This window comes from Canis lupus, chromosome 5 (genome assembly GCF_048164855.1).
Source record: "Canis lupus baileyi chromosome 5, mCanLup2.hap1, whole genome shotgun sequence".
Classification (NCBI taxonomy): Eukaryota; Metazoa; Chordata; class Mammalia; order Carnivora; family Canidae; genus Canis; species Canis lupus.
Window position 1 is genome coordinate 17,203,850 of NC_132842.1, and position 26,537 is coordinate 17,230,386.

Genomic DNA, 26,537 nt, shown 5'->3' on the forward strand with positions numbered 1-26,537 from the left:
CCATAACCAAAAATATTGACAATGGACATAGAAAGAGATGGACAGAAAGAACAGACTAAAGAAATGGTATTTTTTTCTGTAAGGAAAAATTAGGGTAGGGGAAAATCATTAAAAAAAAAAAACGTGGAGGGAGAAGAAGAAAAAAGGAAAAACATAAGACACGACCATTCAATCAAACATGAGCTTAAGGCAAGGAAAAATATAAGTAATAAAAGGCCTGTGGGAAAAAAAAAAGGCTGTGGAAAAAATGTAGGTATTTTTCAGTATATATATATACACACATATACAATACAGATGAATGGATACACTATATAGAAATATACAATATAAAGAAAAGCCTCTATATATAACATACATATAATATACATATTTATAACATGTAATTGAAAAAAGTTTGAGACTTTTGTTTATACTATATACTATATCCCTAATAATACTGACTTGTCTCACTCTACAGTTATTTGTTTATAAATATTGTAATAAAGAATTTAGTTTTGGGATGCCTGGATGGCTCAGTGGTTGTGCATCTGCCTTCAGCCCAGGGTGTGATCCTGGAGTTCCAGGATAGAATGCCACATCGGGCTCCCTGCATGGAGCCTGATTCTCTCTCTGCCTATGTCTATGCTTCTGTGTGTGTGTATCTTTCACAAATAAAAAATAAAATCTTAAAAAAAAAAAAAACCTTAGTTTTTTAACTATAGAGTAAATTTTTCAATTAGTGGTCATCTAGCACAACCTGGAAGCTACAAATTATCACTAGAGAGAGAAAAAAAATTGAAAAAGAAATGTTTCTAACACATCAACTTTCCACATGGAAAAAGAATTGGTAGTGAGAATTCTAAGAAGAAATGTATACCTTGAAAGCCTATATCTAATGGAATATAGATGGGGTTAAAAAAACAAAAAGGTAAGGAAGTTTTATCTAAAATTCCAAGCTGACAATTGGAGGGTACTAAAATACATAACTTTCTTTCTTAATTATTTATTTATTTCCTCAACATAATTCATTTAGCTTGTAAATCCTAAATGTGAAAAGGAAATATAAATTTGAGCTACAATTTTTAAATTTATATATTTATGACTTAGTATGCATAATACTTATAACATCCTATTATGCAGAATTCCATCTGTCTGCAAACTTACTCACATTAAAAAATTATTAAATTGCTTCTTCCAAGCAAGATCTTATTCTAGGTATTTCAGGAGATGCACAATTATGTTTCCTAATATAATCTATTACTGTAAAATGATGCAGGAGCTTATTCATTTTAGAATATGTAAATAAGTATAAAGCATCTGAAATTTTAAAATCTGACACAAGGACTATGAGTAGATATTTTTAACACTGTAATATAAAAGATTTCTGAAAATGGACATTTTACATGTGGTTATAAAAAGCCTCTGCTTGTAGAGCCGATTATTATTTTAGGCAAAACTTGTACTCTTCACTTAGATAAAGAGTGTTAACAACACCCTTAATGGAATTATTTCAAAAACACAGTGGAATACTTTTGCAATATAAATAGTGAGAAACAATCTCTGAATTTCCACAATTTCTATTATTTTAGTCTAAATGTAACACAAAGGATAGAAATAGAGAAATCAGTCCTCTTTGGTAAAATTATATGCTACTAAGATAAAAAATATCCAACAAAAAAGGTATCCAAGAAAAAAAACTACAATAATTGGATCCACTAAAGATTTCAGTTAGGCATGAGTATTATAAAAGTAATGTTAGAAATAAATAAATAAATAAACAAACAAATATTAGTATAATTTAAAACTCACAACAGTAAGAATTCTGATCCTTGACCAAATGTCATTTTTCCGCCATTATGGGAAAGCTTTTCCCAATAATAGTTTGCTGTCATTATACATTTCGAGCATATATTTTTTCACCGATTTACAAAAATAAAAAAAAGAAAAATTTTCAGCTTGCCAGATTTCTCTAAAATGTTCTGAACAACCTTCCATTACAAACATAAAATGACAAGAGGCAAGCCACTGTTATATTTTAAGAGTAAATAATATGCAACACTAAATTCAGAGCAGCAAAATTAATTTTACAAGAGAGTACTTTACCTTGGTACCAAAACTTAAGTCTCCATCTGATGAAGGCCACGAATCATCAGTATCTGGTTTACTGGAAAGACTTTAGAGCAAAAATATAAAACAAATACAAGTTCATTTCTTTTTTAAAAAAATTAAGTAAAAGTTCAGCTGTTAATTAAATGAAGTTTCTTGATATAATTAAAATTTTGCCTCACTTTTGTTAAGCTTTTATTTTAATTCCAGTATCCTTAACATATAGTGTTACATTAGTTTCATATATACAATATAAGGATTCAGTAATTCCATATATCACCCAGTGCTCATCATGACAAGTGCATTCCTTAATTCCCATCTCCTATTTCACCCATTCCCCTACCAACCCCCCCTGGTAACCATCAGTTTCTTCTCTACAGTAGTCTGCTTCTTGGCTTGTCTGTCATTTTTTTCTCCTTCACTCATTTTAATTTTGTTTCTTACATTTTACTTAGGAGTGAAATCATATGTTATTTGTCTTTCTCTGACTTATTTCACTTAGTATAATACGCTCTAGCTCCACCATGTCATTACAAATGACAAGATTTCATTCTTTTCTATGGCTGAACAATATTCCATTGTGTATATATATACCACTTCTTTATCCACTAATCTATCAACACACACACTTGGGTGGTTTATTGCAAATAATGCTGTAGTAAAAACATGGGGTGCATGTATCCCTTTGAATTGGTGTGTTTGTCACATTTGGGTAAATATGCAGTAGTGCAATTACTGGATTGTAGGATAGTTCTGTTTTTAACTTTTTGAGGAACCTCCATATGGTTTCCCACAGTGGCTGTACAAGTTTGCACTCCCACCAACAGTGCAACAGGGTTCCTTTTTCCTCCACATACTCATCTACACTTCTTGTGTTTTTTATTTTAGCCATTCTGACAGGTGTGCAGTGCTCTCTCACTGTAGTTTTAATATGCATTTCCCTGATGATGTGTGATGCTGATGATCTTTTTATATGTCTGTTGGCCAACTGTACATCTTCTTTGGAAACGTATAATGTCTTCTGGTCATTTATTATCTGGGTTGTGTTTTGGGTGTTGAGATGTATCAGTTCTTTATATTCTTATACTAACCCTTTATCAGATATGTCATATGCAAATTTCTTCTCCCATTCTGTAGGTTGCCTTTAGTTTTGTGGATTGATTCCTTCACTCTGCAAAAGCTTTTGATTTTGATGTGGTCCCAAAAGTTATTTTGCTTTTATTGCTCTTGCTTCAGGAGACATAACTCCCCCCAAAAAAAAATTTTTTTTAGCAAAAAAAATGTTGTTACAGCTAATACCAGAGAGATCATTCTCTGTGCTCTCTTCAAGGATAAAATGGTTTCATGTGACATATTTATATCTTTAAACCATTGTGAGTTTATTTTTGTAAATGGTGAAAGAAAATGATCCTGTTTCATTCTTTTCATACACCTATTCAGTTTTCCCAGCATCATTTATTGAAGACACAGCCTCTTCAAACCACTGGATATTCTTTCCTGCTTTGTCAAAGATTAACGACATAGTTATGGGCTTATTTCTGGATTTTCTATACTATTATACTGATTTTTGCATCTATTTTTATGCCAATACAATAGTGTTTATATTACCACAGGTTTGTAATATAACTTGAAATCTAGCATAGTGAGACCTCCAGTTATCTTTTTCTTTTTCCAAAATAGCTTTGGGTATTTGAGGTGTTCAGTGGTTCCATAGAAATTTTAGGCTTGTTTGCCCTAGTTATGTGAAACATGTTGTTGGATTTTAATAGGCATTGCACTAAATTTGTAGATTGCTGTGGGTACTATACACATTTTAACAATAGGTGTTCTTCCAATCCATGAGCATAGAATGTCGTTCCCCTTCTTTGTGTCATCTTCAATTTCTTTCACCAAAGTTTTATAGTTTGTCAGAGTACAGGTCTCTCAAAATTTGGCTTGTTATTTTTTAAAAGATTTTATTTATTTATTTATTTATTGGAGAGAGAGAGAGAAAGAGTGTGCAAGTAGGCAGAGAGGCAGGCAGAGGGAGAAAAAGAAGCAGGTGCCCCACTGAGCAGAGAGCCACATGATGTGGGGCTCCATCCCAGGACCCTGAGATCATGACCCAAGCCAAAGGCAGATACTTAACTGACTGAGCCAGCCAGGCGCCCTTTGGCCTCAGTGTTTTTTGTTTTTTGTTTTTTTTTAGGTTTTACTTGTGTATTCATTAGAGACACAGAGAAAGAGACAGAGACACAGATAGAGGGAGAAGCAGGCTCCATGGAGGGAGCCATTCAATGTGGAACTCGATCCTGGGACCCCGGGACCATGCCCTGAGCCAAAGTCAGATGTTCAACCGCTGAGCCAGCCAGGTGCCCCTTGGCCTCTGTTTTTAAAAAAGTTTTAGTTATCTATTTTGCTTTCACCTCTCCTATCCTGTGAAATATCCAGTAAAGGCCCCATATCTTAGTTCCCATAACTAAGTGTGACAGGTAAAGAATTCTCTGAAATGTTTGAAAGCTAATTATACAAAAGTTAACCACTGTGAATTATCACCTTAAACCTGTCAGAATGGCTAGAATCAAAAACACAAAAAAACAAGTGTTGGTGAAGATGCAGAGAAAAAGGAACCCTCGTGTGCTGGGGATGCGGATAGAAATTGGTGCAGCCACTGTGAAAAACGGCATGGAGTTCCCTGAAGAAGTACAAATAGGAATACCACATGATCCAGTAATTCTACTGCTGGGTACTTACTTACCCAAGGAAAAAGAGAACACTAATTTGAAAAGATATATGTACCCCAATGTTTATTGCAGCATTATTTACAACAGCCAAGATACGAAAGCAACCTGTGTCCATCAACAGATGTATAACACACACACACATACACACACACACACACACACAGAGGAGTATTACTAAGTGATAAAAAGAATTAAATCTTGCCATTTGCAACAATGTGGATTACCTGGAGGGTAAATGAAATAAGTCAGACAGAAGTAGACCAATACTATATGATTTCACTTATATGTAGAATCAAAAAAGCAGAACAAATGAACAAACAAAAAGCAAAAACAGACCCATAAATACAGAGAATTCTGTATTGCCAGAAAGGAAGTGGGTGGGAGACTGACAAAATGGGTGAAGGGAAGTGGGAGGTTCAGAATTCCAGTTATAGTAAGTCACAGGGATAAAAGTACAGCATAGGGAATATAGTCAATAGTATTGTAATAGCATTATGCAGTAACACATAGTAACTGCACTTGTGGTAAGCATGGGGTAACAATATGGACCTGCTGAATCACTATGCTGTACACCTGAAACTAACATAACATTGTGTCAACTATACTTAAATTTTAAATAAACAAACAAACAAATGTTAAAGAACAAATGTATATGTTATTAGTGGGAATATTACTCCCGGAGCGATTGAAAGATTAAAAATTATAAAATTCAACTTTTTCCCCTCCACAAGTCCTGCTTTATTTACATAGTTTATTTACATAAACTAGCAAGACGTTAAAAATCGTCAAGGGCACTCAGATACCCAGGAAGAGAAACTGCTATAAAAACAGTCCTGATAGCTGTGCCTCTATTTCGCTACACAATGCCTAATATTTTCTTTTTGTGAGCTCCCACTCCTGGACACTCCTCTGCAGGGCTCCGTGGCACTCTCCAACGTTTAAGTCTTTAGCCTGCCAAGGCACAGACTCCCAAAACAAGGAAAGGCCTAAATGACCAAGAATAGGAGCTATCTCCTGCCCCTGGAGAACCAGCTAAATGGAGTCTGAGTCATCCAAGCAGTCATCTCAATGCAGGCATCTTACCAACTACCCAGATGAAGCTCTGTTATTGATCTGACAGCCAGTCCTACTCCACCAAACCCTACACATACATGGGATGGGCAACCAAGAATTAGGAAAAGAGGTGGAGCGATGACAAGACCACTATCTTGGGCCATTCATCTATATACTTCAGAATCTCCCTTTCCCCTATTATTTGAGAGGATCTAAGCCACCTTCTGTAAGTTGGGGTAGAAGTCGGTGATATCCCATTCCTATTTGCTGTAAACACTCTTGCCAGTGGCTCAAATGATTTTAATGTTTCTCAACAGAAACCCTGAAGTATGCTAGTTCCTTCAATTAAACCAACAAATAAAAAAGCTGCTCAGGACTCTCTGGAACCCTCTATTTTAATATACCTTTCTAAACAACACCCAATATCTTGTGTCCTTCGTTCTTGTAATTCATCTGTATCTATCTTGTCATAAACCCCAATATTCTGACATCTTTTCTAACACTCTTATTCCTATTCAACCAGTGTGGTTCTTCTTGAAACGTGCCCTCCCCTGCTAATTCCCAGTAGACCCACTCCCTATCTTTCTATGGTTAAAACATTCACCTACAAGATGAGAAAAAGAGGGGGAAAAATCTAAACTTAAACCTCATTTCTGTCACGGTATCAAATCCAAGCAAGTCACTTTAATCCCTTTTGAGTTTCAAATTTTCCACTCCAACAACCACTTGGTAAGGATGTTAAACATGGGTTACTGTGCCAGGGGGTATTTTGATTAACGCATCTCTAAATTCTTTAAAACCCTGAAATTCTATCTGCTTTTCTTTTTGTCTGTAGAAAAATGCAGAATACTTAGCTGGCAGAAATGGAAAAAAGTAATGGAATAAAATAAACACCAAGAAAATTGGAGAAGAAAATTAACAAAAAAATCAAGTAAAGCCTATAGAAAAGTCATGGAGAAAAAGAAAAAATTCTACAAAAAAAAGAAAGAAAGAAAGAAAGAAAGAAAGAAAGAAAGAAAGAAAGAAAGAAAGAAAGAAAGAAAGAAAGAAAAAGCTTCACAGAATTTATCAAATGTGCCAGCCTAAAGGGGGAAATTAGACTGAGAAGTCAGTAAATAGACAATTGCTTAGAAATATCTGCTAAATAGATGATACATTTAATTAATGTAACATGGTCTATACCTAGATTACGTATCCTTCACTCTCAGAAAAATCATTCATCTCAAGGGGAGCAGACGGCACTAAATCTAAGAACTCGCCACACTAGGGCTTGCTTATGTAAAAGGGCTTGCTTACTGTGGCCATAGGTAACTGAGATCCACTCCAAAATCTTTGACAGTAAAAACAAGAAACTAGTTACCACTGCAATAATTACCTCTAGTTATTACTAGTTGTGTCCAATATATTAGGAAAATGCTTGGACTAGCCTGGTTCTTAGGAAAACTCTAAATCAGAGTTAACACATAGTGAAATTCGACTTTCTGAGTTGATCTAAGATCTGTATCCTAATTCCAGTGCTGCTGAGGACAAAGGAATGGATGTGGGAGCCACACAGGCTAACAGTCAAATCATGGGTCTGCTACTCATTAACTATGGAATCCTGGGTCAATTAATCCACCTCCCTGAACCACAGCTGACTAGTTAATAAAAAGTAGGCTATAACAGCACAGCTACTTGGTGAAACTATTGCAATGACTATATAACACATATTAAGCACATAATATAGTGTCTAGCCCAGAAGAGAACACTCAACAAATGCTTTTCTCTGCACTCCCTTAGTTAACACATAATTTTTAAAAATCCATAAAAATCCTACCTGCTTAAAGAGTCTTCTTCAGAATTCTTATCCACTAGTAAAGAAAGCAGCAAAAAACATTTTAAATCAACAGTAGAAAAATACAGAATATTAAAAGTGTAAGACCGATGATGACTTGTTGAAAAGTATTCCTTTGGACCATACCTGGAAACCACACCACAGTGGATATTAATTGTACTATTGGTAGGCAGTTAATGCATTAAGAAATCTCATTTTCTCCTCTATATTTACCAAATTCAAGAAAAGAATTCTAGTTATCAGAATGTGATACCTACAAGTGAATGTTTCTAATGACCATTATTGTAACCAAACCCCATGAGACTGACAGGAAATGGTATCATTAGCAGAGTCATTATCATAAAGTGACAATGGCAAACTTAAACAGTATGAGTTTTCTGGACTTCCACTACTAGGAGCAGTTAAAACAGACTATACATATTTGGCTGGAACACAGCGGAACTTCTCCAGCTTTTCAGTAGAGACTGTTAAGTTCAGGATGAAACACCTCATCACAAAGTTCAGCTCAGCTGAGGCCATGCTCCTGGGGTCCTGGGTGGAGACCCTCAGGGAGTCTGCTTTTCTCTCTCCCTCTGCCCTCCCACCTCACTTCTGCTGTCTGTCTATCTCTCTCTCAAATAAATAAATAAACTATTTTTAAAATATTTTCTTGGGGATCCCTGGGTGGCTCAGCGGTTCAGCACCTGCCTTCCGCCTAGGGCGTGATCCTATAGTCCCGGGATTGAGTCCCACATCAGGCTCCCTGCATGGAGCCTGCTTCTCCCTCTGCCTGTGTCTCTACCTCTCTCTCTCTGTGTCCCTCATGAATAAATAAATAAAATCTAAAAACAAAAAACAAAAAACAAGAAACAAAAAAAAAAAAAAAAAAGGAAAGGAAAGGAGAGAAAAAATACTGCCAACCGAAAGCTGAAAAGGATACAACTGGAATACTGATGACATCACTGAACCATCAAAACAATTCTGGTCCCTATTGTTTTAGTGCCTATTTGGTTTTTTTAAAAAGATTTATTTATTTATTTTAGTGATAGCATGCATGCAAGTGAGGGTATAAGAGTGGAGGGGAGGGGCAAAGAAAGAGAATCTTCAAGCCAACTCCCCAGTGAGCACAGAATCCAATGCCCAACACAATGTGTGTCTTCATCTCATGAGATCATACCTGACCCACCAAGGGTTGATGCCTAACTGACTAAGCCACCCAGGTATCGCCATTATAGTCACTATTAGAAGTCACCTGCTAGGGGATCCCTGGGTGGCTCAGCAGTTTAGCACCTGCCTTCGGCCTAGGGCATGATCCTATAATCCTGGGATTGAGTCCCACATCAGGGTCCCTGCGGGAGCCTGCTTCTCCCTCTGCCTGTGTCTCTACCTCTTTCTCTCTCTCCCTCATGAATAAATAAATAAAAATCTTACAAAAAAAACCAACAACAACACAAAGATAGCTCTATTCTATTATGAGCACCTTTAAAGACCAAAACTCTATTTCATCTTTGTTTCCTATAACACGCAAAACCAAAGCCAACCTACAGAATTTCTGTGATAGAGATCCACTAACTTAAAGGTTTCTTCCCACATTTCAAACCATTCAATGTACTAGGCCCCACATCTAGGAAGCAATGTTAACATCTTTGTTACTGGGAACCATTTTTGTGCTTTGATTATAATTTGTTGAGCCCAAGTTGCCCTATTTGAATATTTATGATGATAATCTTTTAACTAATGGCAGTAGAGTATCTTATTCCTACAAAATTATGGTATTATTCAACAAACAGGAGAAAACATTGTCTTTATTAAGTCAACAATTCACATTTTGACTTAAGAGAAATGAAGTTACTAATAGTGAGATTGTGTTGATATAACATGTAAAATAATGTACTCTTCTCACTTCTCAACAGGCTTCCGTACTATAGTTACATTTTAAAAAAACAACCTCATTGGTACTGCTGCACACTAAGTTTTGCAGTTCTTATTGTTTGCCATTTCTATAAAGTACCAGCAGGGTATTGCAGAGTTCCAGTTTTAAGGATAGTTCCTTTTTAATGAGACAAATCACTATGTAATAATATTTGCGAAGTGAAATCTACTTGTAAAAATTAAAAGATCCATTTTTATAAGAAGTATAATTTTTTATAATGTTTATAGAGGAAACATAAAACATACTAACTTAAAAATCTTTTTTTCCTTATTTACACAAAGATACTATGTGGGATTTTAGGTATCAAAACTAATAATAAGGGACCTGGGTGGGTCAGTGGTTGAGCAACTGCCTTTGGCTCAAGTTGTGATCCAAGGTTCTGGGATTGAGTACCACATCGGGCTTCTGCACGGAGCCTGCTTCTCCCTCTGCCTATGTCTCTGCCTCTTTTTGTGTGTCTCTTATGCATAAATCAATAAAATCTTTAAAAAACTAAAATAACGAATTTTTTTCAGACAATATTGCCTCATATCTTATATTTCCTACAATTAACTTCTTAAATAATTCTGAATCCTAGACTATTAAGAAAGAAATTAAGAAAAAAATACCCATGCAATTTACACATTGGATTTCTTTTCTTTTTTTCATTGCTCTTTCATTATCAAAACTTCCTTACTCTGACTTCATCTATGTTAGGACCACCATATGTAATTCACTCTAAAAAGTCATACCTAGATTGTGACTTTGTGAAGAATTTTCAGGTTTCATTTCTTCTTTATGTTCAGAAATTAGTTGGTGACTGCTACATATAACAAAGAGTGATAAACAATGTTACTCTTTTAATACTGATATGAAAGACATTTACCAAATGTACCAAATTCTTGAGTATTTCAAACAATATCAGAGTTAACATCAAAACTTAAATTACCCAATAGATACTTAAAATTTATAAGTTCTAAAAACTTTTATTAAGTATGTAATTATAATTAAAGGAGAATCAAAAGTAAGATCAACTAGTCATGAATTGAGGGCATTATAGCTCAGTAAACTAAGAGCTTGCCATAATGGAAAGTGTCTCAAACCCTGAAGTCCTAGCTCTATAACCAACAGCTATTTGTTCTTGGACCAGGCACTTCTCTTCCAGTCAAAGTCTTCCTCTAAAATAGGAATCTTATTGTCTTAGTTTACAAGGTTGTTAGAGGAGGATTTAATGAGATATTATACCCAAAACATGGCCTCTCAGGAAAGGTGATGCCCACTACTCTGGGAAGGGCAATATGAGACCTTCCATGACCTAATAAGAAAAGGCACTCCACAGGATTTAAAGCAGGCTTGGGGTATAGATCTAGGAACAAGGGGGAAAGCAAAGTCCAGTCTCTTCCTGTAGCATTATTTGAATGTCTTTAACAGCTTAGAATGGTCACAACTAAAATCTGCTAGCAGAAAAGACGAACAAAATCCTCAAAGGATAATTCATCATGAAGGTCTGGGCTAACATATGGTTTCCACATAAGGTTTTTGAGTGTGAAGGAAAGGGTGTATGGGGCTAAAGCCAGGAGTCCCAGCTGCCAGAACAGCACGCCGGTGCTTTGGAATAGCAGCGGAGCACATAATCATATGTAATAAACTAAAAAAGGTTGTAAGTTTGAAGTCTAAGTGTGGATCACCATGAGGACTGAGGAATGAAGATCAGCAAGGGCATCCTGGGAGTAAAAGTCAATCATGATCAGAGTGCAGAACCAGTTTCAATAGTGATGCTGCAGGAACAGAATCAAAGGAAACCACAGAATGATGAGCATGTCCTTTTTTCCATCCAAATGGCTTATGAAGGAGGAATGTCTCTCTGGTATTAGGGAAGCCCTTATGTTCTTGGAAAATTCAAGGGGGGAAGTATAGGCCATAACCCTCAAGGAAAAGTATAGAGTTTTCTACTGAACTGAACATCTTAAGACACAGGTAACTAGTTAGAAAAAACAGATAATGAGGTGCCTGGGTGGCTCAGTAGATTAAGCATCTGCCTTTGGCTCAGGTCATGGTCTCAGGATCTAGCCCTGTGTCAGGCTCCCAGCTCAGCAGTGTTGGCTTCTCCCTCTCTCTCCGCTGCACCTCCTCACTTGTGCTCTCTCTCAAATAAATAAATAAAATCTTTTTTAAAAGCACCCAGATGTAACATTATGTGTACCCCACGCAGAAGGGTTATAGTTGGAATGAAACAGATACAGTGAGGATCCCTAAGGATAAAGGTCTCAAGAGTCCTGACATAAAGAATCCTGCACCCATTGCTACTCCTAACTAGTCTAGCCTTTTGCTTTGTTTCTGGGTGATGATAGGCTCTAACTCACTGCCATCCCCAAACTACCTGAATCAAATTATAACTTCTCAGCTGTTACATAGAAAGTAACAGTATTTTACCATATTTTAAACCCTGGTATAGTAATAACTAGCATTTTTAAGTCATTTTCACTTTATTTTAAAATTTTATTTACTGAATCATGACAGACTTACAGAGAGAGAGGAGGCAGAGACATCGGCAGAGGGAGAACCAGGCTCCTTGCAGGGAGCCAGATGTGGGACTCAATCCTCAGACCCCGGGATCACGCCCCGAGTCCAAGTCAGATGCTCAACAGCTGAGCCACGCAGGTAGCACAGTAATGACTAGCATTTAATGTAAACACTTATATATTAAAACTATTAATAATAGCATATTCTTCTGCAGTCCATCCATATACATCTTAAGGAAACCTTTCTAAAGAGAAGCCTGAGTATATTTCATGGTTCATCTTTTACATCATATTTTATAGCAAGCTTGAGGACCGTTCTAAAATAACAGAAAGATAACTTCATCCTTAAGAACTCAGAGTATTTAAGCACCTAATTTGATATATTTTATCAGGGTAACATCTCACTTGTTGCTACAGAATTGACCACTAACATGTTCAAGTGTTCATCTTTGAAAATTACCCCCATGGCTAAGATGAAGGAACAATAAAGAAGCCTATTGTTCCACATGAGTATTATATTAGAAGTTGCTAATTTAAAATCCTTTGATGAACAAGAAACTATGCTGAGATCACTTGTCTCAATAGGTGAGGGTTTTTAAAAAGAATTCTCCATTTTGCAACACCTAGGTGGCTCAAAGGTTGAGCGTCTCTGCCTTTGGCTCAGGGCCTGAGTCCCACATCGAGCTCCCTGCATGGAGCCTGCTTCTCCCTCTCTGCCTGTGTCTCTAGCTCTCTCTGTGTGTCTCTCATGAATAAATAAAGTCATTTTAAAAATATTCCCCATTTCTTCCTTAAACTGATACAGTGTACCTCCAAGCCACCTGGAGGCCAGGTCAGTGTAAAAGCTATTTACAGGTTTAAAACAATAATATTAATACTACTACTAATAAAACAGTCATAGTTGCAGTTAATGATGCTAAGTTAAGCATGTAGTAGGCACTAAATTAAATGCTATATATATAAAATATTGTTTATACACAACCAGCCTTGAAGAATATATTATTATCCTCTTCTTCATATCTGGAAATGAATGCATCTGGTGATGGTAAATAATGTTTCCAAGGTCACATATCCAGCAAGGAGGCAAGCTAGGAATTAAACCTAGTCTTCTGTGAATCTAAAGCCCATCTCTTTTCTCTTTATCACCCAACTATGATTTCTCCTCATTAAAGTAAAAGTCTATTCAAATAAAGTTCTCTTTCATCCTTCTACTGATACCAATTAAAAATGAAAATAATAAAACATACAGGACATGAAAAATAAAAACTGATGAACCCATAGTAGCTGGTAATGGTAATTAACCACTTCAGGATCATCTAACAACATCAGTATTCTTCCACAAAAAGTAATAATGCAAAGAGTCATCCAAGAAACAAAACAACTCCTATTAATGCTTAATATGCATCTTTTAAGGAAAAGTACGAAGTAGGAACTTAAAAAACATTAATAAAAGGGTTAAGAGGTCCAAAATTGTGTTATAAAATAACTAAAAGTTGGGAGTCTACACTATAAAACTAATATTAATATGAAACCCTTTTAGCTAATATAAAATCATAGGGCAAAAAAACTACTGCAAATGACATCGATCAATTTTACAAAGGATTCTGAATTCTGCTATACACTGTTCTTCATGTTGGCCTGTCAGAATAATTGCTTTCTACCTAACTGATCTCATGCCGACATTTTTACCACATAATTATAAATTAATCCTCTTGCTACCAAGCTAACCTTTCCAACTTGAGAAATTGTTAAGGTTTAAAGAAAAAAACATAACAAAAAATACTGTACCTTTTAACCTTATCAACTGCAAGTATATTTGCTCCTTTTCCTACTAAAAATTTCACCATTTGCTCTTTGTTTTCATTTACAGCAACTAAAAGTGGTGTCAGGTCATCCTGTAAAAGTGCAAAAACAACTTATAATTTACAAAATTACATATTTGCATACTGAATTGTAAAACTTCTAAATGATCCTCTAAACTTAAACATATAGAAAGAAATAAAAATAGCCCCTTCCTTCTCATCCCTCTGTGATTTTGCTAGCTTCTCCTTCTTTTTAGAACACTCCTTTCTCAGGGAGCCTGGGTGGCTCAGTTGGTCAAGTGTCTGCCTTCAGCTCATGAGCTCAGGTCATGATCCCAGGGTCTCAGGATGGAGCCCCACCTTGGACTCCCTCTGCAGCAAGGAGCCAGCTTCTCCCTCTCCCTCTGTCCCTCCCCTCCACTTGTGCTCTCTCTTCTGCTCGCTCATTTTCTCTCAAAAAAATAAAAATTTTAAAAAGTAAAATTAAAAAAATAAAATAGACCTCTACCTCTTCAACAGATGAACGGCAGTCATTCTACAAACTCACTTCAAACGTTGCCTGGTTCCAAGAATCTTTGCTTCTATCACAATATAGATCATGGTATACTCTAGTTATTTTATTTCACCCCATTTAACCAAGAGCTTCTCAAAGGAAGGGGTTATTTTTTTTTTATCTCTGTATCCCCAATCTCTAAAACATAGTAGTAAATACTTAAAGTATTTTATTGATTTTAATGAATATCTCTGGAGTTGTGTTTCTTATATTCCAAAGAATATATACTTGCAAGAAGGTACATACTGTGCCCCAAAAGAAAGATTCAGTGATCATTTGTGTTTGAGAAATATTACAAAACTGCACTATATATCTAGCAGAAAAGAAGTCCTAAATTTGCTTATCCCCATTTGACAATACCTTTTTGTAGCAAACCTTAATATTTGAGAAATAAGAGTTCCCAGGGGTATAGTTTTAAGAACTTTCCAATAAAAGTGAAGGTTTTCTCCAGGTTGTACAAACTTGCTTGATTCTGTTCTATCAGTGGTATGGGGAGCTCAGATGTCAACATAAATCACTTCTGCTCCAAATAAGTCACTAAGGAGATGGACTCTGAATGAAAAGAGAGAGGTTTCAGGGCACCTGGTTGGCGCAGCTAATTGAGGGACTCTTGGTTTTGTTTCAGGTGGTGATCTCAGGATCGTGGGATCAAACCCTGCATTGGGTTCTGGGCTCCCCTGGGTGCTCAGCACCAGGTTTGTTTAAGATACTCTCTCCCTCTGCCCCTCCTCCACCCCCACAAGACTGTGCATGTGTGCGCTCTCTCTCTGAAATACATAAATCTTTGTAAAAATTAAAAATAAAAATAAATAAAAATAAAAGAAACAAGATTCAAATGAACTTTGATTGCTTAATACTAAATAAAATAATCCTTGGTTAAGGAAGGCACATGATGAGATGAGCACTGGGTTTTATACTTTATGTTGGCAAATTGAAATTATTTATTTTTTTAAAGATTTATTTATTTATTTATGATAGACATAGAGAGAGTGACAGAGAGACGCAGAGACACAGGAGGAGGGAGAAGCAGGCTCCTTGCTGGGAGCCTGACGTGGGACTTGATCCAGGGACTCCACGATCGCGCCCTGGGCCAAAGGCAGGCACTAAACTGCTGAGCCATCCAGGGATCCCCTGGCAAATTGAATTTAAATAAAATTTTAAAAATAAATCAATAGATCCATAAATAAGTAGTCCCTGAAATTTCTATTATAAAATGATTAATTTTTATCTTAGCTGTTATAAAGCTCAATATGAGATTTTAAAATTTTACCTTTTTAATTTAAATTCAGTTAATAACATATAGTGTATTATTAGTTTCAGAGGTAGAGGTCAGTGATTCATCAGTCTTATGTAACACCCAGTGCTCCTTCCATCATGTGTCCTCCGAATGTCCATCACCCGGTTAACCCATTTTCCCACCCTACTCCCTCCAGTGACCCTCAGTTTGGTTCCTATAATTAAGAGTCTCTTATGCTTTGTCCCTCACTCCATCTTTTTTTATTTTTTCATCTCTTCCTCTATGATCCTGTTTTGTTTCTTAAATTCCACATGTGAATGAGATTATATAATTGTCTTTCTATGACTGACTTAGGATATTACGCTAAGGAAAATAAGTCGATATGAGATTTTATTCTCAATTATAATAATTCTGGGACGCTAATGCATATCTACTTCTAAAAAAAACCTGTTTGTATTCTAGTTTCCACTATGATTGCTATTTATAATTATTTTATATTATAGGCAAAATGTAAATCAGAAATAAAAATATAATGGCTTATCAATAAAAATTCCTTTTTTTTTAATCAATAAAAATTCTAATACTGGATGAGCACTGGGTGTTTATATACTGGCAAATTGAATTTAAATAAAATATTTTAATAAAGCAAAAAATTCTAATACTGATTTATACAGATTATTTTTAGCATAATCAAAGCTACTAAATTATTTGCATTTTTGGGGAATAATACCAAGGAGGAAGATAATACTATCTGCAATATGCATAATCTAGCCAACTAGAACCAGGATTAACCACAAATGGCTTGCAGATATTCCAAAAGGAATATAAAAAACAACTTATAAAGTCTAATTTGGAAAATTCATTCCTGAGGGACCTGGGTGGCTCAGTGGTCGAATATCATGATCCTGGGGTCTTGGGATCAAGTCCTGCATCAGGGTCCCCACAGAGAGCCTGCTTCCCCTCCCTGTCTAGGTCTCTGCCTCTCTCTGTGTCGCTCATGAATAAATAAATAAAGTATTGAAATAAAAAAGAAAAAGAAAAAGAAAATTCTATTTCTAAGAAATTAACATAAATACATAATATATATTATAAATTAATATGGATTATCCTGAAAATCTTGAAATCTTTATCAACATATACCATAAACAAACACTTGTAAAACAATCAATGTGATTCATCATATCAGCAAGAGAAAAACCAAGAACATATGATCCTCTCATTAGATGCAGAGAAAGCATTTGACAAAATACAGCATCCATTCCTGATCAAAACTCTTCAGAGTGTAGGGATAGAGGGAATATTCCTCAACATCTTAAAAGCCATCTACGAAAAGCCCACAGCAAATATCATTCTCAATGGGGAAGCACTGGAAGCCTTTCCCCTAAGATCAGGAACAAGACAGGGATGTCCACTCTCACCACTGCTATTCAACATAGTACTGGAAGTCCTAGCCTCAGCAATCAGACAACAAAAAGACATTAAAGGCATTCAAATTGGCAAAGAAGAAGTCAAACTCTCCCTCTTCGCCGATGACATGATACTCTACATAGAAAACCCAAAAGCCTCCACCCCAAGACTGCTAGAACTCATACAGCAATTTGGTAGCATGGCAGGATACAAAATCAATGCCCAGAAATCAATGGCATTTCTATACACGAACAATGAGACTGAAGAAAGAGAAATTAAGGAGTCAATCCCATTTACAATTGCACCCAAAAGCATAAGATACCTAGGAATAAACCTAACCAAAGAGGTAAAGGATCTATACCCTAAACACTATAGAACACTTCTGAAAGAAATTGAGGAAGACACAAAGAGATGGAAAAATATTCCATGCTCATGGATTGCAAGAATGAATATTGTGAAAATGTCAATGTTACCCAGGGCAATTTACACGTTTAATGAAATCCCTATCAAAATACTTTCTTCAGAGAGTTAGAACAAATTATTTTAAGATTTGTGTGGAATCAGAAAAGACCCCGAATAGCCAGGGGAATTTTAAAAAAGAAAACCATATCTGGGGGCATCACAATGCCAGAGTTCAGGTTGTACTACAAAGCTGTGGTCATCAAGACAGTGTGGTACTGGCACAAAAACAGACACATAGATCAATGGAACAGAATAGAGAACCCAGAAGTAGACCCTGAACTTTATGGTCAGCTAATATTTGATAAAGGAGGAAAGACTATCCATTGGAAGACAGTCTCTTCAATAAATGGTGCTGGGAAAATTGCACATCCACATGCAGAAGAATGAAACTAGACCACTCTCTTTCACCATTCACAAAGATAAACTCAAAATGGATGAAAGATCTAAATGTGAGACAAGATTCCATCAAAATCCTAGAGGAGAACACAGGCAACACCCTTTTTGAACTTGGCCACAGTAACTTCTTGCAAGATACATCCATGAAGACAAGAGAAACAAAAGCAAAAATGAACTATTGGGACTTCATCAAGATAAGAAGCTTTTGCACAGCAAAGGATACAGTCAACAAAACTAAAAGACAACCTACAGAATGGGAGAAGATATTGGCAAATGACGTATCAGATAAAGGGCTAGTTTCCAAGATCTATAAAGAACTTATTAAGCTCAACACCAAAGAAACAAACAATCCAATCATGAAATGGGCAAAAGACATAAACAGAAATCTCACAGAGGAAGACATACACATGGCCAACATGCACATGAGAAAATGCTCTGCATCACTTGCCATCAGGGAAATACAAATCAAAACCACAATGAGATACCACCTCACACCAGTGAGAATGGGGAAAAGTAACAAGGCAGGAAACCAGAAATGTTGGAGAGGATGTGGAGAAAAGGGAACCCTCTTACACTGTTGGTGGGAATGTGAACTGGTGCAGCCACTCTGGAAAACTGTGTGGAGGTTCCTCAAAGAGTTAAAAATAGACCTGCCCTACGACCCAGCAATTGCACTGCTGGGGATTTACCCCAAAGATACAGATGCAACAAAACGCCGGGACACCTGCACCCCGATGTTTATAGCAACAATGTCCACAATAGCCAAACTGTGGAAGGAGCTTCGGCGTCCATCGAAAGATGAATGGATAAAGAAGACGTGGTTTATGTATCCAATGGAATATTACTCAGCCATTAGAAACGACAAATACCCACCATTTGCTTCCAGGTGGATGGAACTGGAGGGTATTATGCTGAATGAAGTAAGTCAATCAGAGGAGGACAAACATTGTATGTTCTCATTCATTTGGGGAATATAAATAATAGTGAAAGGGAATATAAGGGAAAGGAGAAGAAATGTGTGGGAAATATCAGAAAGGGAGACAGAACATAAAGACTCCTAACTCTGGGACACGAACTAGGGGTGGTGGAAGGGGAGGAGGGCGGGGGGTGGGGGTGAATGGGTGACAGGCACCGAGGGGGGCACTTGACAGGATGAGCACTACAGAACGGGATGAGAACTACAGAAGTGTTCTGTAGTTTTTAGGGTATAGATCCTTTACCTCTTTGGTTAGGTTTATTCCTATGTATCTTAAAAGCCATCTACGAAAAGCCCACAGCAAATATCATTCTCAATGGGGAAGCACTGGAAGCCTTTCCCCTAAGATCAGGAACAAGACAGGGATGTCCACTCTCACCACTGCTATTCAACATAGTACTAGAAGTCCTAGCCTCAGCAATCAGGCAACAAAAAGAAATAAAAGGCATTCAAATTGGCAAAGAAGTTAAACTCTCCCTCTTCACTGATGACATGATACTCTACATAGAAAACCCAGAAGACTCCACCCCAAGATTGCTAGAACTCACACAGCAATTTGGCAGTGTGGCAGGATACAAAATCAATGCACAGAAGTCAGTGGCATTTCTTACACACTAACAATGAGACTGAAGAAAGAGAAATTAAGGAGTCAGTCCCATTTACAATTGCACCCAAAAGTATATGATTCTTGGTCTTGATTCAGGTGATGATCTGAGTCATAAGATCCAGCCCTGAGTCAGGCTCAGTGCAGAGTCTACTTCAGATTCTCCCTCACCACCTCCTGCTTGCATATCCCCACTCACTCCCTCTAAAACAAATAAAATCTTTAAAAAGAAAAAAAAAGGAAGGATGAGGATCATTGTGAGCCTGGGTGGCTCAGAGGGTTAAGCATCTACCTTTGGCTTAGGTCATGATCCTAATCCTGGGATCAAGCCCGGTGCTTCAGGCTACCTGCTCAGTGGGAAGGCCTCTTCTTCCCTCCATCTGCCTTTCCTCCTTACTCATGTTTGCTCTCTCTCATGCTCTCTTTCTCTCAAATAAATAAAATATTTAAAAATAAAAAGTATCATTATTTAAAGTGAAACCCTAGACAGTTATTTCCAAATATTATCATTCAGTAAATGCTTGAGCTTCCAAATATGAGAAATTGACCCTATCTATGGCACACAACAGTGTTTCCGCAAGGGCAGCCACTGAAGGCAATGCACGTCAATGAAAACACAGGGAGACTAGCAAGTGTGGTCATCACCAGCTCCCCATGGCCACCTACCACCCAACTGAGGAACTACATAGGCTGAGCAGGAGCTACTCTCTGGAATGGGAGGCCTCACCGTGGTACATGGCTGGCAGAGTGGCTACCAGCACAAGTAGATACCACCTGTAGGATGTCATGACCTGATTCCCTTGCTCTCATCTTCTGAACCTCAGGGCCTAGAGTGCCCACGGCCTATTACAACCTGCTGCTTTCTCCTCGCATTTACACTCACCCAAGCTACTCCTCTGGGTCACGGTCTCCTACTCATCCCCAGAAGCACCCATTTCCTAAGCCTCTGCACAGTACTCAGCCTCCATCATCACCTCACTCCCCTCTAGGCCTTCAATCCTGGGCTCTGAGGGCACCATCTACTCCCAGGCCCTAACGGGAAGATTTCCTTCCTGGGGTAGAAGGGGGGCTGGGAGATGGAACTTTGCCTTTTACATATGCATCACTTTTTTCTAGGCCTCCCTGCCTTGGTTTTGGAGTTGTTTCCATGATGACAGGACCTGATGTATTAAATTCAGCATCTGTGTGTACATATATATATGTGTATGTGTGTGTGTATGTTTGTGTGTGTGTGTGTATATAAAATAAAATCTTTTACAGCTAAATATATAATATATTCATAGTGTCAAATACTTTGTAAATAAAGTTGATCTGTACCTTGTTTTTTGCCTCTATATCTGCATTCTGTAAAAGCAGCTTCTCTGCTATTGATACATTGTCACCAAAGGCTGCATAATGGAGAGCGGTGTTACCCTTGTTGTCCTTAAGATTTGGATCAGCACCGTGTTCCAGCAGAATAGTTGCACATGCCTCTTCTTGGCATTGTACAGCCTGTCAGTATTACACCAAGAAACAGAATATAATTTGGGGGAATTTAAATTAAACATGCCACAGGTTTACCAACAACTTATGTTTAAATGCAACAAATGTTCATTCCAAGTAATTAAATCTAATCTATCTCAGGCAGACTTAGCTGTGACCACATACCTTCATTAGAGCTGTCCTACTTTCATCATCACGGAGGTTGAGCTGGCATTTCCTCTCTACCAGGATAGTCACCACATCAACATGGCCATTGGCACAGGCCAAGTGGAGAGCAGTCCTGTGAAAGTGAAAGGGCTTGTCAGGAAATTACAGTGTACTATTTCAAAACATGCAATTAATTAATGTAATTGTAAATGTTAAATAGCATGTTTTTCTTATGACTTCAAAACAAAGATTTAGTTTTCTTTTGAAGAAAGTACAATATTTATTAGTGATTATTCACCACTCTATTAAAAGAGCAGCCTATCTGATTAGGAAGAGCATGACCTCAGGAGGCAGCTCAACCTGGGTTTGATTCCTACTTGAACTCTGTCACTTAATAGTTATCACTTAGCTTTTTCACAATTTCCTCATCCACAAAATGGGCATAGAAATACTTATGTTGAGTCTCCTGTTTGGCTCACTATGAAGAGCATGTGACTCAATCTCAGGGGCCAGAGGTTCGAGCCCCATGTTGGTTATAGACATTATTAAACAATAATAATAAATAAAATAAAGCATAGTTATCTCACAAGACCTCATCATGATCCTTAAATGGGGAACTATGTACAGCGTTTAGAATACTTCCTAGGAGAAATATTATAACTACTACTACAACTTACAAAGACAACATTCAATTAGGTAAAGTGATCCAATTATGCCTTCTTTGCAGCTGTGTTTTAAGGATGAGCAAGAATACTATATTTCAATGATTCCAAGATGCTCATTTTGTCACCTTTTAATATCTCTGACGTTGCAATGCAATTTATAATTCAAAATGTCTTACAACTATAAATGGCAGTATTTTAAAAAATTTCTCCTTGGTACATAATGTAGTGGGGCATCATACAATCTATGGTGCCTTAAATGAAATAATGGCATATACAACAGGTCTATTGCACTTCTAGTCATATGGTCAGCATTTTATTTTTCAAGAACTAAAAAAAGTTCTAGTTCTTGAAAGCTTAATGGGAAAAGAGGACTAAAATAACAAAAGAATTTTTTTTTTTTTAAGAATTTTTTTAAAGTAATTCTTATTTTGATTTTCAAAGAACTTTAAGCCAAAAGAAACTGAGGATTCATGACCAGGGACAGCTCATTTTATTAAACATTTAAATTAATGGAAAATATTTAGATTTATAGAAATCAAGTATTTCCAATTATAAATATTCATATTTAATACTATTATAAATTTCAAAAAGGCAGGTAAAGGTTATCTTCTACAATTTCCTATCTTCAGAAATGTTTTCATTTGACAGGAAGTTCCAAGGAAAAGCTTCAGTTGAGATTAAGTCCTAATACTTCAATTTTAAATTTCTTATCTTAGGGGCACCTGGGTGCCTCAGCTGGTTTAATGTCTAACTTTGGTTTTGGCTCAGGATGATCTCAAGGTTATAAGATGGAGTCCCACATTAGGCTCCATGCTCAGTGTGGAGTTTGCTTGAGATCCTCTCTCTTCTCTGTCCCTCCACTCTCCCACGACCCTCTCTCTCTTTTTAAAATAAATAAATCTTTAAACGTTACAAAATAAAGTAAAATTTCTCTTAGCAGTGCCTGGCTGTCTCAGTCAGTAGAGCATGTGTCCTTAATTTCTCTATACAAAGATTACTTAAAAATAAAAGTTTTTAAAAAATAAAAAAAAAATTTCTCATCTTGCTCATACTGGGCAACATGAAGTCTTTTTAAGAATGAAAAGATCTGAGTAGATTATGTCTGCTACATAACCTGTGTTTAGGTTCTGTTTGATAAATAGATGGACTAAAAGGGTAGATACAAACATTTGGGGAGTTCAATATTTTTAAAAGATTTATCTATTTGAGAAAGAGAGAATGCATGAGTGGGGTGAAGGGCAGAGGTAGAGGGAGACAATCTCAAGCAGTCTCCCACTGAACATGGAGCCCAACAGGGGATTCAACCCCACAAACCTGAGATCATGACCAGAGTCAAAATCAAGAGTCTGATTGATGTTCAACTGATTGAGCCAACCAGGCACTAGGAGAGTTCAATATTTTTAAAGAAAACTTTTAAAAGTAAAGTAATATTTTGAAATAGGAATAATCATTTATATTTGCTATTTTTTATTTTTTCAGAAGACGGATACTACTAAAATTCTATAAGCTTTTGCAATATCATTTATATTTACTAGTTTTTATTTGCATAAGGATTTAACTAAAATAAAATTATCATTTACTTATTACATGTTATAAAGCTGCACATAACAAAAACCATGTGGATATATTTAATGTATGCATAATAAAATCTACAGGTACAGATAAAAACATTCCCCTTACTCCCGAAGAGGCTAAAAGTTGTCAGAAAATACCATTCCCCCACCTCTCAAATAATTTTAACTAGAAAGAGGGACACCTGAGTGGCTCAGTTAGGCATCTGCCATTGGTTCAAGTCATGGCTTAAGTTAAGGCAACTTAACTTTAAACAGTAGTATAAGTACCATCATTCTTTATCTTCACAAAGCTTGTAGATGGAAAATGGGACTTTATTCCTTTTTTTTTTTTTTTTTTTAGATTTTATTTATTTATTTGAGAAAGAGAGAGAGAGCGAGAGCACACCAGCAGAGGGGAGAGGCCGAGGGAAAAGCAGACACCCACTGGGCAGGAAGCCTGACCCAGGGCTAAATTCCAGGACCCAGAAATCATGACCTGATAAGAAGTCAAAAGAAGCCAACTGACTGAGCCATCCAGGGGCCCCTATTTCATTCCTTTAATATTCCCTGTAAAATGAATATATATAAATATATATGTATTTTAATAGTTTTATTTATTCATGAGAGACACAGAGAGAGAGGCAGAGACACAGGCAGAGAGGGAAGAAGGCTCCATGCAGGGAGCCCAATGTGGGACTTGATCCCAGGACCTCAGGTTCACGCCCTGGTCCGTAGGCAGATGCTCAATCGCTGAACCACCCAGGCATCCCTGAAGATATATTTTTTTATCTGATACACATATGTCGTAAATATTTTGCAAGTACATTCACATTTATTTTGTTAGTATTATTTTATGATATACAGAGGGTTTTAATTTTTTATGTGGCTAAATCAACCTCCAGAATTCTTGCTTTTAAAGTCATTCTTAGGATGGTCTTCACCAACATAAGAAATGGGCATATAAGAATTTGTGTTTTCTTCTTTTGTACTTTATTTTGCATATTTAACATTTTTAATCTGCATTCCATCTGGAACTTATTTTTATGAGATAAAATTCTAGCTAGTTTTCTTCAAATAGCAGATATATCATCAACACTATGAATGATTCACCTTTTCACCAGCATCAAGTTATAAAGTCTTAACATATATTTAGATGTTTGGCATTTTCTATTCTGTTCCATTCATTCATCCGGCTTTTCAGCTATTAGTAAACGAATAATTTGTGGAAATTTAAGCTACATTTTTAATATCTAGAAGGGAAAATCTGTCTATTCTATAAAATTTTTCTCTTTTTAAGTTTTTCTTTTAGTTCCAGTTCGTTGACATATTGTGTTACATTAGGTTCAGGTGTACAATACAGTGAATAATTCCAAAATTTTTTAATTTGATCACAATGAAAAAAGAGAGACAGCATGTATAAGCTCAAAATTTAAAACCATAACGTTTTTATTGCATTGTGGAATACTGATAAACACGGGAAAAGTACACATTTTCAGAAAAATGAGTCTTCCTATTCACGGACAGAACCATCTTCCCAATTCAAAATCTCCTTCCAAGGTCTCTCATAAAATAATATAGGTATGAACTGTATACAGATATAAGTCAGATATTGCCCTGTATTCAAATAATTCTCAGTCTATATGTTGAGCAATTCTGGGAATTACTTCTCTCAACATGCACTTTTTAATAACATTGGTATAAGAAGATGTCCATTAAAAATAAATTACTATATACAGTTAATTTCATTTCTTTTCTCTTTTAGGATTTTATTTATTCATGAGAGACAGAGAGAGAGAGGCAGAGACATAGGCAGAGGGAGACGCAGGCTAGGAACCCGACTGGGGTTCTCAGGACCCAGGATCACGACCTGAACCAAAGGCAGATGCTCACCCACACAGCCACCCAGGTGTCCCCTTAATTTTGTTTCTACTACTATGAAAATCCGTTAAATCATGGCAAAACTGTCTGTAACGTGCTCCCTACGGAGGCAGCTCAACCTGGGTTTGATTCCTACTTGAACTCTGTCACTTAATAGTTATCATAACTTAATAGTTATGAACGGGTCCGAAGGCAGCTGAAGACGTTTTGTTGCTCCGTGGGCCGGAGTAGACCCCAGGTAAGGTTCCACGACCTAGGTACGTGCTGCGGGGCCACCAGAAGAAAGACGGCCAAGCGCCCTGGGTGGTCACCCAGGGCTCAGCTCTCCAGACTCAGGCCAGCAAGGTGAGCGCCTCTCCCCGTCCGCCCTGCCTCCTCCCCGCCAGCTGCGAAGTCCCTATTACCTGTTCATCTTGTCTCTATCATTCAAGTCATTTATCCCCAGCAACAGAATCCGCTGCACTTTCGCTGCGTTGCCCCCACTGGCAGCTTTGTGGATCTTTCTGAGATCTCCGACTCGGATGTGGTACCCGGGGCCCGGGTTGGCGAGTTTGGTACCATTCAGGCGCCGCGAGCCGGCCCTCCGCGGGCTGATGTTGAAGCCCAAGGGCAGCTCGCCCCTCTTACCCCTGAAGCTAAACATTTTCTTCATCGCAAAGCTTTCAGGCTTCACAGACACAGGTTTTAGCCGCCTCTACAGCTCAACACTTAGCGCTAGAAATAAGGCAAGCCGGCCTCGCGGCAACGTCCCAACAACTGAGCTCAAGGATTTAGAATCTTCCTACACAGAACAAATGTAACCCAGCAACGCTACTAAACACAAATGCGCCTGCGCGCCTCAGAAACTGCGTCACTGCGCCTGCGCACAGAGGGCCGGTGGCCAAGGGTGCCCAAAGCGCATGTGCAAAGCCCAAGCTCTCAAATCCCCGGATTCCTCGTGGGCTGAGCTGGCTTCCCTTCAGACGTTGCCAGGGCGGCTGAGCGTTATGGGACATTTACAAAAGACTCTGGGGTGTGGAAAAGTAGTCTTCCGGGCCCTGAGTGGCTCGGGGTTTGAGTGCCCTGAGCCCGGATTCTGGGATCAAGTCCCACCTCAGGCTCCCTGCAGGGAGCCTGCTTCTCCCTCTGCTTGTGTTTCTGCCTCTGTCTCTCTCGTGAATACGGAAATAAAATAAAATCTTTTTTTAAAAAAGGAGTCTTTATATACGACTAGGGCTAGAGTGCATGAAAGCACGTTCCCCCAGAATACTTCCCTAACGAATGCTCT

At 37.3% G+C, this 26,537-nt stretch overlaps 1 protein-coding gene across 4 annotated transcripts in view; it reads right to left on the reverse strand.

The window, feature by feature from the left end:
* The window catches only part of LOC140633284 (ankyrin repeat domain-containing protein 26-like), a 114,963-nt gene extending 88,863 nt beyond the window's left edge, over positions 1-26,100 (reverse strand). Inside the window, exons 1-7 of one of the 4 annotated variants that reach the window (XM_072825607.1) lie at positions 25,675-26,100; positions 21,193-21,307; positions 20,863-21,036; positions 13,897-14,003; positions 10,339-10,409; positions 7,678-7,711; positions 2,083-2,152 (exon numbers count right to left, since the gene is read on the reverse strand). In XM_072825607.1, coding sequence (XP_072681708.1) covers positions 2,083-2,152; positions 7,678-7,711; positions 10,339-10,409; positions 13,897-14,003; positions 20,863-21,036; positions 21,193-21,307; positions 25,675-25,922 — 819 coding nt within the window. In that variant the 5' untranslated portion in view covers positions 25,923-26,100. Of the gene's footprint in view, positions 1-2,082; positions 2,153-7,677; positions 7,712-10,338; positions 10,410-13,896; positions 14,004-14,823; positions 15,016-20,862; positions 21,037-21,192; positions 21,308-25,674 lie in introns of those variants that run through there. The other 3 variants (XM_072825610.1, XM_072825608.1, XM_072825611.1) reach the window with 3 other exon arrangements.
* Between the last annotated feature and the right edge of the window lie 437 nt (positions 26,101-26,537).